The following is a 15088-nucleotide window of genomic DNA, read 5'->3' on the forward strand; positions in this document are numbered from 1 at the left end:
TACAAAAACAGGAGAATGGAGGGGAAGCTGATTTGGGGGTTGGGACATCCCACATAGAGAAGCATGGCAGGCATTCAGAAGCCAGGTGGGAAGTTGGAGCCATGCTGAAGTCACATCAAGTGACAGAAGCAGAGTATATGACAAAGCAAAATAAAAAAGAATAACAAAAAAGGACAGAAGAAGAGGACCCAACAGAAACAGCAGTAAAGAGAAGACAGAGAGCTAAGGCAGTACAAGCAACATTAGAAGGCAACTTTCAAGAAGGTAGGAGGATTCACAGGGTCAAAAAGCTCTACCAAAATCAAAGTAGATGGAAACTAGTCAGAGGACAGAAAGCATTTAGGTCACTAAAGACTTTTGAGAAGACAATTTCAGAAATGTAGTGGGGACTGAAATTACATAAAAGAGTTAAAGTTAACAGTTCTAAAATGAAGACAGCAGATATCACACGTCTGGCAGATGTCGCACGTCTGGCATTAAAAGAAAGGAGAAGGACAGCGAAATGGATCAAAGTGGTCAAAAGAGCCAAAAGCAATGTTTTTTCCTCAGTTAGGCGTTTCAAGATCTGGTCTTTGTTCTTCCACTAAGTAACCATGTGCTGTTGAGCAAGCTGAGCCAGAAGAAGGCAGCAGAGAGAAAGATACAGAGGAAGAAAGAGGACAGACTTATGGAGAAAGGGCTTAAATGAGGTGAAAGGAGATGGAATCAATGCACATCAATGATGGAAGAAAGAGGACAGACTTATGGAGAAAGGGCTTAAATGAGGTGAAAGGAGATGGAATCAATGCACAGGAGGAAGAATTATCCCAGAAAAAGAAAAATGAAAGGACACGTCTTCACTCTGATATGAAAGGCAAAGGAAAGAGAAGTTGAAAACTACATTAGATGACTACAGTCTTAGATCTAAGGGGGGGGGGAAAAGCTGGGAGAGGAGATCTGAGAGCTGGAGGAGGCCTAGACCAGTCACTCTGAAAAATTCAAAAGAGGATCAACAAGGAAGAACATAACAACTGTTAAAAACAAACACTGAAATTATTTATCACGGTGATTAAGGTGACAGGTTGAAGACCTGAACTAGGTAGTGGCAGAATGAATTTTTTTCTTAAAAGGAAAAAAGTGGTAGAAACGGGAGACATTTCATCTTTTTTATAATATTTCTAAGAAGAGCAAGGCACCTGAAGCAAGCCAACCCAGTCAAACAGTAACAAAGTATCTCACAGATCTGTAAAAAGTCTCAGAATGTCTCTCGGTCATCTGGCCTATCTTAACATTCACACATGTGCATCTCACACTTACCTGGAGTATTCTAGTAGCTTTTTGCTTGTAGTCAATTAATTCCTGCTTAGAGGACTCCAAGTTGGACTTAAGCATTTTGATTTGCTGCTGTAGCTCATCCGCTCTCTTCTTCTCATCTGAGTATTTTCTTTCCACCAGGGTAACTGCTTCTGCCAAATTCTGGCGCTCCGCTCCCATTTTATTAAGGCGTGCAGAAAACTCGCTCTGTGACAAAGTTTATATTATACTTATTATATCATTTTGCTTTGAGGTATACTTTACAACCATCCATTTAGATATCTTATGGGATTTATTAGCTCAGCCCAACAACATAACAGGAAGGTAAAAAAAAGTTCTTCATTTGTTAGGAACTGAAGAACAGGAACTCTAAGGTTGTGGTTCCCAAACATGGCAATTCATCAAAATCAGTGAGGGAGTCTGTTAAAAATACAGCTGCCCAGGGCCTTCCTTGGGCTTAACTGAATTGGAATTTCCAAGACTGGGCTTGGGAATCTGTTTTTTAAGAAGTTTCCCAGGTGAATCTGGTCACTTGGATACTAGGTCTGGTCTGACACTAGCTGATCAATGAATAAAGGTCTACAGAAAACTAGAAGGTCTATTAGAAAACAAATGGAAGACACAAGTACACAGCTACATCTTTTCTAATATCATGGCTAATGTTTTTCCTTTATTTCAGTTTTTCTAATAAACTATTCCCTCTAATTTTTTTAGCTTAAGAAACTTTTAAAGTACACTCTAAAAAACACATGGTCTGTCCCTTAGCCTAAATTTAGTTCTGAGAATTATTTATATTTTACCCTTATTTTCAAAAGCTCCCATAACCAAAAAACTCAGAAGGTGAGACAGAAGTCAGAAAGCTTTTATTAGTTTACGCCAATAACTAAAGCCCACAAACCTCTGATCCAATCTTAACTCCCATTTGGAAGAAAAGGAGCACGAGGACCATCAGCGAGGCACACTGAGCATGTGAAATGTGTCTGCAACTGAGAACTGCATTTTTATGTTTATTCATTTTAATTAATTTAACATAAATACTGAAGCTCAATTCAATTAGTAACAGATTTATGGAGATATAATTCACATTCCATAGAGTTCACCCTTTTAGGGTGTACAATTCAGTGTATTCCTGAATACAATTCAGTGTAGTGTTCTCAGAGTTGTGCAACCATTTGTCATTATCTAATTTCAGAACATTTTCACCCCAAATAGAAATCCTCTACCCATACGTCCCCCTCCCTCCCAGCCCCTGGCAACCATTTATCTACTTTCTTTCTCTATAGATTTGCCTATTCTGGACATTTCATACAAATGGAATCAACAATATGTGGCCTTTTGTGTCTGCCTTTCTTCACTTAGGATAATGTTTTAAAGGTTCATGCATGTTATAGCATGAGTCAATAATTCATTCCTCTTTATGGCTGAATGATATCTCCCAGTGCGGATATACAACATTTTGTTTATCCATTCAGCAACTGATGGACGTTGTATTGTTTCCAGTTTGGGGCTATTATGAATAATGCTGCTATGAACATTCATGTACAAGTTTTTGTGTGGACATGTATTTCCAATTTTCTTGGGTATATACCTAGGCACAGAACTGCTGCGGCATATGGTGACCCTATGCTTAACTTTTTGAGGAACTGTTATTCTGAGTATGTTTAGAACAACTTTTTCACCTATAAATTTTATGAAATCTAAGTACAGATCAAGTATTTCTGAAGAAAATTTAGAGAATGAATTGAGATGTGCTGTAAGTGTAAAACACACCATATTTAAAAGAATCAGTATGCAAAAAAGAATGTAAAATATCTCATGAATAATTCTTAACATTAACTACATGATGAGATGATAGTACTTTGGGATATTTTACTGTGGTAAATAAAATATATTAATAAAAAATTTTTAAAGTCTATATTACCTGTTATTTACTTTTAGGGCTGAACTATTTTCACCTGTTGAAAAGACAGTCTGAGCCAACGGTTCTCAACCCTGACTACCCATTAGCTACACCTGCAAATCATATAAATCCAAATCACCAACACCTATGCCCTACCTCATACAATGGGATCTGACTCCCTGGGAATGAAGACTCAGCATCAGAGTGTTAAAACCACACAGGAGGTTCTAATGTGTAGACAGAGCTGAAAATCACTAAACTAGATGCAAAAATTCACTTCAGTGTAAAACTCTAAATAAACATTATGTACAACTTTCTCTTGAAATAACAGAATCAGATTAAATTGGAATCAGAAAAAGCTTAAAAAGAATGAGATGTCTCAAATCAGCTTTTAATCAAATAATGGTAATGCTGGCTACACAACCAAATTAAATGAAAAGATGTATATATCTAATGAATATTAAGTATTTTAATTGTTTTTCAACATAGAAAATTAAATCTAGCAAGGATCAAGCTAAATTTTCAAATACTTAGTTTTTGCCACAGAAACAGAATTTTCTGAAATGCACTGCAGAATTTTATTACAGTAAATATGTTATGAACAGTGTAAAGCGATTCCTCCTCATCCAAATAATAAAAGAGCCCTGCTGTCCCCATTCTAACCTGCATTTGTTTATAGCTCTCCTGCTCTCTCTTCAGAGTGGCATCTGCTTCGTGCAATCTCTCCTGAAGAGTTTGTAGAGCTTGATTCTGCAGGCTACTACCTTCGCTGTGATCCTGCATTATTCTAAAAGAAAAGACATCCCTTGAAATAACTCATTTCCACAGTATACAAGTGAAAAGGTAGAATAATTTTTAGAGCATTGGCATATTAGCACAAAAAAGATGGTTTGACTAAAACATTCTTAGAGAAATCTCTTTCCCTTTTCATGGACTGTAATCTATATTTTTAGGCATCCAAATATAAGCACACGCCACACATCACTGTACGTCAAAAGATTAACGACACTGCTCTTCAAATATTTTTAAATTCAGAATTTGCTAACAATGCATCTCAAGATTCAGATAATAAATCCATTTTTAACCACACACATTTCCAGCATTACCAAGAGCTACATTTTCTCTCGTAAATTTACAAAGTTAAATTTTCATAAGACAGTATTTACTACCATGTTTATCATTACTTGCACTGATAAACATTCTAGCTCATTTTCTCATTATTAATAGAATTAGCTACCGTGATTTTTCACTCTGTAAGGCTTCCAGCGCTTCTGTGCGAGTATTCAGCAGCTGGTCAGCTTCTTGGAGTCTCACTTTCAGTACAGCCAGCTGGGAATCCTTTGCAGCCACCGCTTCAGTCAGGTCATCTACTTGTGCTCGAAGTTCTCGAGTTATTCGATCACTCTTTGAATGGTCAACATTCCACTTTTCAACTCTTGCTCTTGCTTTGTTTAATTCTTTAAAAAAAAAAAGAAAAAGAAAGAAATTTCTCCATACAAGTAAACACATCTTTCTCAGAGCACACATGGAGTCTCCTTTGAATCCCTTTAGTACTTATTGCCAAAATTAGGAGCTTACAAGTATCTTCAAAATTTTTGCTCCAAGAGGGACCTCCATTTTCCAAGGCCAACATTCATATCTATATTACAGTTAATTGGTTGGAAACAGGCATGAAGCTAGCTGCTCTTCTACAAATGTTTTTTTCTGGAGATATGTCATAAAGCATTTGGGAGCCAACACCAGTAGACAGCCGAGAGTTCACAAGATTAAAATGGTCAGTGGATTTTTGGAGTTCTGCTACAGATAGGAAAGAATGCACATCCAAATCAAGGGCAGACGATGTACACCCCAGTAAGACCAAAAGAAACAAAAACAAAACCTGAAGATAAACACTGGAAAGAAATGTTTCTTTCAATTACTGTGGCAAAAAGATGTTCTTTTAACCTAGAAAATTGGTGCAGAAAGAGCAATGCAGTGCAGAGTGCCAACCAAAAAAAAAAAAAAATTAAATATTGAAGCAAACTGTACAGGGTCTCTGGAAAAACTATTTCTATGTCTAAATTAGTCTGGGTTAAAGTGAAGCTTCTTCTAAAGTCAGTCTAACAAGGCTTAAACTATCTTCCTATTTGTGGTTTCTAAAGAATGACCAAATAGGCCAGTGTTCTGTTTCAGGTGGGTGGGAGGATGATTGGTCCCATTTCCAAATCTGGGCCTTATATTTCTGTGAAAACACTATTTTACAAGTCCCATCTAAAATCTTTCTAATAGTTTAGATATAATCAAGTTTTTAGTTTATTTTTGAAATGCTAAATTCCTAACCCTGGGTAATTTAAATAAGGCTCTACCCTCTTGAGTTTCCTTGGATCTCTGAAGTAATGAGGCCATTTCTTGATTTAAAGACTGAACTTCATTCCTCAGCAGTTGATTCTCCAGTCGAAGATTAGATAGTTCATGTGATCGCCCGTCATCTTTAGGCACTGGCTTGTGATCAGCACAGGCAGCACCTGATGATACATTTTCCTTTGAAGAAATCTCTTGGCCTTCATGGCCAGAATCTGAATTATTAGAGGCTTCTGTAAAAAAAAGCAAATACATCTTTGTTACATTGGAATGCTCACTATATACGCACTAGTAGCTTACTGTGGTAGAATGCCTTTTGGCTCAAGTTGACTGCGACTGCTATAGCTAAAACACCGTAAAAGGTAAACTTAAATTTTTAATAGACTTCCCTCTGATGAAATTTCATTCTCATACATACAGCCTCTAGATCTGTAAGGACCCTCAAAGTGTGGATACACTGAACAAATGGTGATAAAGAAAAGATACAAGAATACAGTTCTGGGAAGGGGAAAAAAAAAAAAAAGCAGAGAAATTTACATGGTTGGGTTTAGGTAAACAAGGGTTTTGGTCTCCCTTCTGTCTATGAACCATTTTTGAAAAAAAGGGAGAAGTTTCAACATTGAAAATATTGGAAAGGCATAAAAGAACAGCTGTGGGTTTCAAGGCAAGGAGAGTAATAACAGGTCAGAGCAATTTGTTATATACCAAACTGGAGTCTAAACTGCCTCACCCAAAGAGATACTCATTAATTCAGACACTCATTAATTCAGTTTCATCTTGCTTTTGTTACTAAATGTGATGCAAATACAGTTTTTACTTACTTCAAAAAAATTAAGTATGTGCTAAAAAATGAACTATATCTAAATGAAAAGGTTCTCAACATCTTTAGTGATCAAGGAAATGCAAATTAAAACCACAACAAGGACCAAAACACACCCGCTAGATGGCTAAAATTAAAAAGACAACACAAAATGTTGGTGAAGATATGGAACTCTTATAGACAGATTGCTGGTGGCAATACAAATGATATAAATACTGTGGGGAAGTATTCACAATTTCTTATGAAATTAAACATGTACCTACCTTTTGACCCAGTAAATCCATTCCTGGGTATTTATTGAAGAGAAATAAAAACATTTTCCCACCAAAAGACAAGTACCAAAATGTTCATAGCACCTTTATTCACAAAAAACAAAAACTGGAAAAACCCCAATGTCCATAAAAGAGACTGGGTAAATTGTGGTATAATACTACAGTAAAATACTACACAATAAAAAAGAATTATTAATATACTCAATAACATGAGTGACTCTCACTAACATGCTGAATAAAAGAAGTCAGGTAGGGCTTCCCTGGTGCCGCAGTGGTTGAGAGTCCGCCTGCCAATGCAGGGGACACGGGTTCGAGCCCTGGTCTGGGAGGATCCCACGTGTCGCGGAGCAACTAAGCCCGTGAGCCACAACTACTGAGCCTGCGCGTCTGGAGCCTGTGCTCCGCAACAAGAGAGGCCGCGATAGTGAAGAGGCCCGTGCACTGCGATGAAGTGTGGCCCCCGCTTGCCGCAACTAGAGAAAGCCCTCGCACAGAAACGAAGACCCAACACAGCCAAAAACAAATAAATAAATAAATAAATAAAAATTAAAAAAAAAAAACAAGGAAGAAGAGTATTACCGAGTTAAAAAAAAAAAAAAAAAAGTCAGGTAAGAAAGTATTCATACTATATGATCTCACTTTTTGCTGGCAAACATGAAGTTTTAGAACAGACAAAAATAATCTAAGGTGAAAAAAATCAGAACAATGGGTGCTTGGGGGATGGGTGGGGAGATTAACTAGAAAAGGACATGAGGTACTCTCTGGGGCAAAGGAAACATTCTTTATCATGATAAAGGTGTGGGTTTCATAGGTGTAGCCATTTGTCTGTACAACTAAGATTTTCGCATTTCAATAACGTGTAAAAATGATGAGACAAACAGGGAAATCTGAATACTGACTAGATATTAGATGATACTAAGGAATTATTAATTTTATGGTGATAATGGCGTGACTGTTCGTTTTTAAAACTTGTATTTTTTAGAGTTAATAAAATATTTATAGAAGAAATGATATGAGATCTGTGATTTGCTCCAAAATAATTCTGCGGTGGGTAGAGGTAAAGACAGAGATTGAAAATTTGATGTTATAAATGAAACAAGAATGGCTATGAGCTGTTGATCATCATCACTGGATAAAAGTTAATATGGGGGTGGAGGGGAACCATCAGTCTCTACTTTGGTATATTTGAAATTTCCAAAATAAAGATTTTTTTTTAATGAATAAAAATTGAGAGAATTTAAAAAATTATTTTTAATTTTATAAGATTTTAAAAAGAAAGTATATATCCAAACCTGTAAGATGTATCTAAAGTAGTATTTAGAAAGACATTTACAGCCTTGAATATTTACATTAAAAATGAAAGGAAGAAGCTCGGGCGGCGGGAGGAGGGGCAGCGGCCAGGCAGCCCAGCTTTGGCGCGGCCCGCAGGCACCCGGCACGCGCCGGCGCCGCCGCCACGATGCCCAAGGGGAAGGTCGGCTCCGCCGAGCGGGCGGCGAAGGAGGAGCCCAAGAGGAGGTCGGCGAGGTTGTCAGCTAAACCGGCTCCTGCAAAAGTGGAAACGAAGCCAAAAAAGGCGGCAGGAAAGGATAAATCTTTAGACAAAGAAGTGCAAACAAAAGGGAAAAGGGGAGCAAAGGGAAAAGAGGCTGAAGTGGCTAACCAAGATACTAAAGAAGACTTACCTGCAGAAAACGGAGAAACTAAAAACGAGGAGAGCCCAGCTTCTCATGAAGCAGGAGAGAAAGAAGCCAAGTCTGATTAATATCAGACACCTGGTCCTATCAGTGGTCCCTGTCTCCCTTCTTGTACAATCCAGAGGAATATTTTTATCAACTATTTTGTAAATGCAGGTTTTTTAGTAGCTCTAGAAACATTTTTTAAAAGGAGGGAATCCCACCTCATCCCATTTTTTAAGTGTAAATGCTTTTTTTAAGAGGTGAAATCATTTGCTAGTTGTTTATTTTTTGGTACAACCAGAAAATAGTGGAATATTGAATACGGGAGGCTTTGATTGTCTTGGGTGTCAGCTTAACATTCCACAGATGGAGGGTAGCTTTTATATCCTATAATACAAAGCACACTAAATGTCAGTTTGAAGTCAGTTGTGCATTTAATGTCTTAAACACTTTAAATTACTTCTCTTCTCTTCCCATGTTGTTTTTGGTAGAATTGTTTCCTAAAGCAAACCACTCACCCCTTGATCTTGGCTCACCTGGGCAGAATTTTGTGCACTCTGTAACATCTTTGGTCGTGGTAGTCCAGTTCTTCTAGTAACTGTTAATGTGCTGTGAACGATTGACAATTTGAGTATGTAGTGTACATGATATTAAACTGAATTAGTGGGACTTACGATGTAACAGCATATCAATAGTTGAAGATACTGGTACTTGATATCCTGTGAAGGAAAATTTGCCTCCAAATTTTAAGCTGGAGAGTCACTGGAATAACTGTTCAGAAAAGAATCACAACTGCATGATTTTTTAGATTTTTGGTACGTATGTTGAGAATTGTGTACAAATTGAAATGTCTGTGTACTGATCCTCAAAACAACCAAAAAAATTTCAATTATGAAAGAAAATAAAAAAAGAAAGGTAGGGGGCTTCCCTGGTAGCACAGTGGTTGAGAATCCGCCTGCCAATGCAGGGGACACAGGATCGATCGCTGGTCCGGGAAGATCCCACATGCCGCGGAGCAACTAAGCCCGTGTGCCGCAACTACTGAAGCCTGCACGCCTAGAGCCTGTGCTCCGCAACAAGAGAAGGCACTGCAATGAGAAGGCAGCGCACCGCAACGAAGAGTAGTCTCTGCTCAGCGCCAACTAAAGAAAGCCTGCGCGCAGCAACGAAGACCCAACGCGGCCAAAAATAAATAAAATATATTTTTTAAAAAATGAAAGGAATTAATGAGTTATGCACCCATCATAAGGATTACAAAAACAGCAAAATCAACCCAAAGAAAGCAGAATAATAAAGATCAGAAATTAACAAAATAGAAAAGAAACATACTAGAGGATCAACATAACCAAAAATGGTCTTCTGAGGGAGACACTGTAAACTACGTTATGTCAATAAATTTTTAAATGTACATGATGATGAAACGCATCAAACTGTATACTTTAAAAATGTGTAATTTACTGCATGTCAGTTATACTTCATTAATGCTGCTTTAAAAAAACAAGCATTTAGCAGAGTGCCAGATATTGGTATTCTTCAGGTAGTATTTGTGATCAAGCTTTGATTTCTGCAGGGTTAATATAAGTGATTAGTGTCTGTGTTAAAATTTCAGCTGTGACATTATTTTCCTGAAATTAAGTAAAATAAATATAATCCTCCCGAAAGTATATGAAATAGACAAATTCTTAGAAAAAAAATATAACTTACCAAAAACAGATTTAAAAAGAAATGGAAAGGGCTTCCCTGGTGGCGCAGTGGTTGAGAGTCTGCCTGCCAACGCAGGGGACACGGGTTCAAGCCCTGGTCTGGGAAGATCCCATATGCCGCGGAGCAACTGGGCCCGTGAGCCACAACTACTGAGCCTGCGCGTCTGGAGCCTGTGCTCCGCAACAAGAGAGGCCGCGATAGTGAGAGGCCCGCGCACCGCGATGAAGAGTGGCCCCCACTTGCCGCAACTAGAGAAAGCCCTTGCACAGAAACGAAGACCCAACACAGCCAAAAATAAATAAATAAATAAACAAATTAAGAAAAACAAAAAAACAAAAACCCTCTTTACCTCTATTTAGAAACCAGAATTTAAGTTCAATCTGTCATCTTTAAAAAAAAAAAAAAAAAAAGAAATGGAAAACCAATTGAATCGATAGTTAAATCTTCCACTATGAACACCCCAGACCCTGATGGTTTCACCAGTGAGTTCTAGCAAACATTTCCTGAAAGTTAAGTTTGGTTTTAGGTTTAAGTAAATCAACTGATTTGTATACCATATTAATATTAAGAAGAAAAATTATGATATCTCAATACATATATGAAAAAAACACTGCTAAAATTCAACATAAAAACTCAAATTAGAAATACATGGAAACTTCCTTAACCCGATAAAAAGTACCTATGAAAAACCTAACACAAACTGAAACACTCAAAGCATTCTCTTTACGACAAGGAACAAGACACAAAATTGGTTTTCAAGTACAAGCCAATGTAGTAAGGCAATAAAAAGAGTTTTTAAAAAGATAAAAGGGTTAAGCAGAAAACAGTCATTATCTACAGATATTATTGTGTTGTTGAAAATTTAAATGAATGTATAGAAAAATATGAAGCTTAAGAGCTATCTTAGGTTGCCGTGTGTGTGTGTGTGTGTGTGTGTGTGTGTGTGTATTTACAAAAACCTATAGACAGCAACAAACAGAAAGTAAAAAATTTTAAAGCATACCATTTATAAGAGCTTTAAAAAATATAAACTACCCAGGAATAAATCTAACAAAAAGTATGCAAGACACTTATGGAAGAAACAATAAAATCTTAATGAAAGACATCTAAAAAATAATTACACCATGTTAATAAGTTAGAAGATTCTATGTTGTAAAGATGCTGATTCTCACCAAACTATCTGTATGTCAGTAGAAGCAATGGACTCCCAGTAAAGACCAACAGAAGTTTTGTGGAACTTGGCAAGCAAATTCTAAGACGCATATGGAAGTACAAAAGTCCCAAGAATAGCCAAAACATTCTTGGAGAAGGACAAGATGGTAGAATCTGCTAAGAAGGACAAGGTGGTAGAATCTGCTCTTTGAGATATAAAGACATATTATAAAACCACATTAATTAAGACAATGTGGCACTGACACAAAGACAAATAAACCAATGAAACAGAATTAAGTGTCAGAAACATACCAACATATAGGTGGATATTTGATATATGACAGAGGTGGTATTGCAGATTAATAGGGAAAGTAAATATTTTCAATAAATGGTGCTGGGATAACTGATTTCCATTTGGGAAAAAAAGGGAACTAGATGCCTACCTCACACCATACATAAAAAACAACTTTAGGTAAACATCCAAATATGAAAGGCAAAAGTATAAAACCTTTCCTATAATACAGAAAAATACCTTTATGACCCGAGGATAGGAAAAGATTTTCTAAGACACAAAAGACACAAACCATAAAGAAAAAATTGATAAATCATTATATCAAGAACTTCTATTGAGACATTATAGAAAAAGGAAAAAAACAACAAGGTAAAACTGGAGGAGGATGAGAAAGAATTGCCATCTAGAGCATATAAAGAGTATCTATGAATCAATAAGGAAAAAGACATGCTTCCACAACACTCTGACCATACCTCAACTGCTGCATTTACTATATTACATGTATATTATCTGTGTACATGTGTATCTCATCCAATAAACTATAACCCATTCACTTCTGTATCCTGGCCCAATAGGGTCTCAATAAATGTTTGTATAATTAATCAAAAGATAGTTGAGAAGAAATTTAGGATTGTTCATACCTAGTTAATTAACTGCTAGTGCATGCATCTGTCTTGAAAGCCCAAAACCCGTCTCTTTACCACTTTTTTATCTTGAAATACAAGAAAGATTTTATTCACTAAGAGCCAAGACCATGGAAGAAGCTAAATGGTTTAAGAACATAACAAGCTCCTATGAGTTATCAGCTCTATAAAGAATCCCTGCAAGGACCTATCATGTTTATTGTTATTTTAAAATGCTTCCTACGTACTCAAATTAGCCACATTATCATGTAAACATTTTTTGCAGGTGAGAAAATGTACATGCTGAGGTAATTTCATAGCAAATTAAACAACCGAAAACCAGAATTCTAAGTTCTTACTTCACTACTAAGTCAATGCCTTTAACCCTCCAACTTAGATCAAAGTTCAGTTTCTCACGCTTTACTTTCAGGGTAGGCAGGGGGAAAAACACACCAAAAAGCTCACAATCCAGAATATAAGTGAAGTACAGCCGCCTGTTATTTTTATAATACCAATGACAGAAAGAAATGAATTGGAGATAGTTCCAAATCCAAAACTATATGTTTCCTTTCAGATTTCAAAATTTTCTTCTTTATATCTTAAAACATCTTAGAGAATCATTTTGGATATAATTTCTTAAGATGCTGGGCTGAGGACTTCCCTGGTGGCGCAGTGGTTAAGAATTCGCCTGCCAATGCAGGAGAGACGGGTTCGATCCCTGGTCTGGGAAGATCCCACATGCCACGGAGCAACTAAGCCCATGCGCCACAACTACTGAGCCTGCGCTCTAGAGCCCGCGAGCCACAACTACTGAGGCTGCGTGCCGCAACTACTGAAGGCCACGCACCTAGAGCCCATGCTCCGCGACAAGAGAAGCCACCGCAATGAGAAGCACACGCACTGCAACGAAGAGTAGCCCCCGCTCGCCGCAACTAGGGAAAGCCCACGCGCGGCAACCAAGGCCCAACACAGCCAAAAATAAATAATAAATAAATTAATTAATTAAAAAAAAAGATGCTGGGCTGGGTAAAGTTACCAACAGACACCATTCAAAGGTCCCTACTGTAACCGTACATTGGCTAATAGTGTTCTATGCTGTCCCCCTTATTTACACCACACACTTCAGAGAGCCTGCCCTTGCGCCAGCACGGACAGGTAACAAAACAGAGCATGACAAATGCTACCAGAACATTTTAGGCTATGGTGACATCCAATTTGGTTAACTCTAAAAGAAACAGAGGACTGATTAACTACCGTGGCTTTGGCTCCCAGAAGGATGTTCTTCAATGGTTTTGATGGCGGTTACACTGGTGTTCACAGAACTGTCGCTTGTTGTCCGAGAACTCTGCAAGACAGGTGTTTTGCCCCTTTCCTTTTTGATTTCCACTTTCCCAGTAGGCTCTTTCTGTGAACTATTAAGAAAATCAAACAGCAGCTCATCATCAGGCTCTGACTTTTTTCTTCGAACAAACTGGGATGAAGGCCTAGGAACAGATGCATTTTCAATAGGATGGGAGGCCTCCACCGATGTCCTAGATCCTAGTTTCACATTTGCAGTCCCAGCTAAGATGGTGGCTTTTTGATTCCTAATATTATCAGCTGCTGAGGAAATGTAAGTCGCTTTAGGTCCTGTCTGATAAGTCAAATCTGTATTTTGCTGGTGAAGTTCAGGATAGTCAGTATTTTTGCTATAAACAATGCTGCTGGTGTTCTCTTTTCTACTGAGAGCTGTTGCAGCCCCTTGATCAACTCTGTTTAAAAGATCTTCTGCCTTTCCAGCAAGATCAGCAAACCAGGACATGATGGCAGCAGAATAATCCTGTTGGTGAACCTGTAAAAAGGATATAAAATGATCAGTGTGGCTTAACAGCAGAGCACAGCGATTAAGACCAGGCTCTAGAGTCAGACAGTCCTGGGTTGGAAAGCCTGACCCTGCCTCTTACTATGTAATTTCAAGCAAACTACTTGACTGAAACTGAGAAACTTCACCTAGAAAATGAGGAAAATAAGTGTACTTACTTTACAGGATGGTTTTAAGACGAAATACTACATTAAAAAACACTTTGAAAAATGCCTAGCACACAGTAGGCACTCATTTGAGTAGCTGCTACCATAATTACAACTACCACTACTACTGTTATTCCTATTTCAACAAAGTGTAAATACTGCAGCACTATCATGGATAATTTAGGTGTGCATATACACGTCTAAAATATACCTTCAATAATTTAGATTCTCAGTACCTACTATACGCACATTAAGCTAAGTTCAGAATAAAACAATTACGATTGCATAAACATTCATTTGATGCATATATTTGGGTACTTATCCAGTGCCACAATAAATCAAAATGATGATGATGAAACAACTAGTTTCCATGACATAGAAGAGTAGCATATAAAAAAGTCAACAACCATTTCTTGAATGTGCACATTGTTCCTTTTGCCTGGAGCGCTCTTTCACAGTTAACTTTTTTTTTGTTCTTGGTCTTCACCTGAACGTCATCTGCCCCCAAAATAGCTCTTTTGTCCCATCTAAATTAGGTCCTATCATTCTCTGTTCACACACTGTTCTTTTCCTTCACATCCCTTCATGTTTTATATGTCTTTTTTCCCCCTGTCTCTCCCTTTTGGGGAAGGGGAGGCGGGGAGTGGGTGGATAAACGCCATAGCTGTTTTGCTCACCAATGAATTCTCAGCACACAGTAGGCACCCATAAATACTGCGGAATGGAATTAATTTTTATGTTAGGTGCCCTGCAAACATTATCTTTAGCACACATAATTTTCACAACCACATTGTGCAGTAAGTAGCAATACCCCTTTTTCACAAAAAAATGGGGGGAAAGGTTTAGAAAGATCCCAGAGTTTAGACAGCAGCTCAGACAGGCAAATCTAAGTCAGCCAAACCCACTTTTTAACCCCTGAGTTCCCCATCTAGCCTCCCAGTATCTGAACAACCTCAAGAAGAAACTCACCCTCTAAACCTGTTCCTTACAAAATGGGATGATTACA

The 15088-nt window shown here is 37.7% G+C and overlaps 1 protein-coding gene and 1 pseudogene across 2 annotated transcripts in view; one reads left to right on the forward strand and one right to left on the reverse strand.

Annotated features, from left to right (window-relative positions):
* Window positions 1-15088, reverse strand: part of GOLGA5 (golgin A5) — a 43595-nt gene that overhangs the window by 27559 nt on the left and 948 nt on the right. For both annotated transcript variants that reach the window (XR_011073641.1, XM_068541330.1), the window contains exons 2-6: window positions 13330-13906; window positions 5539-5766; window positions 4431-4650; window positions 3857-3980; window positions 1297-1500 (exon numbers count right to left, since the gene is read on the reverse strand). Coding sequence is in view for 1 of the 2 variants with exons in the window: in XM_068541330.1 (XP_068397431.1) it covers window positions 1297-1500; window positions 3857-3980; window positions 4431-4650; window positions 5539-5766; window positions 13330-13876 (1323 nt within the window). In the remaining variant the exon portion in view is untranslated. The remainder of the gene's footprint in view (window positions 1-1296; window positions 1501-3856; window positions 3981-4430; window positions 4651-5538; window positions 5767-13329; window positions 13907-15088) is intronic.
* LOC137762868 (non-histone chromosomal protein HMG-14 pseudogene) lies at window positions 8085-8409 on the forward strand (annotated as a pseudogene).

The sequence above is a fragment of the Eschrichtius robustus genome, chromosome 1, assembly GCF_028021215.1.
Source record: "Eschrichtius robustus isolate mEscRob2 chromosome 1, mEscRob2.pri, whole genome shotgun sequence".
NCBI classification, from domain to species: domain Eukaryota; kingdom Metazoa; phylum Chordata; class Mammalia; order Artiodactyla; family Eschrichtiidae; genus Eschrichtius; species Eschrichtius robustus.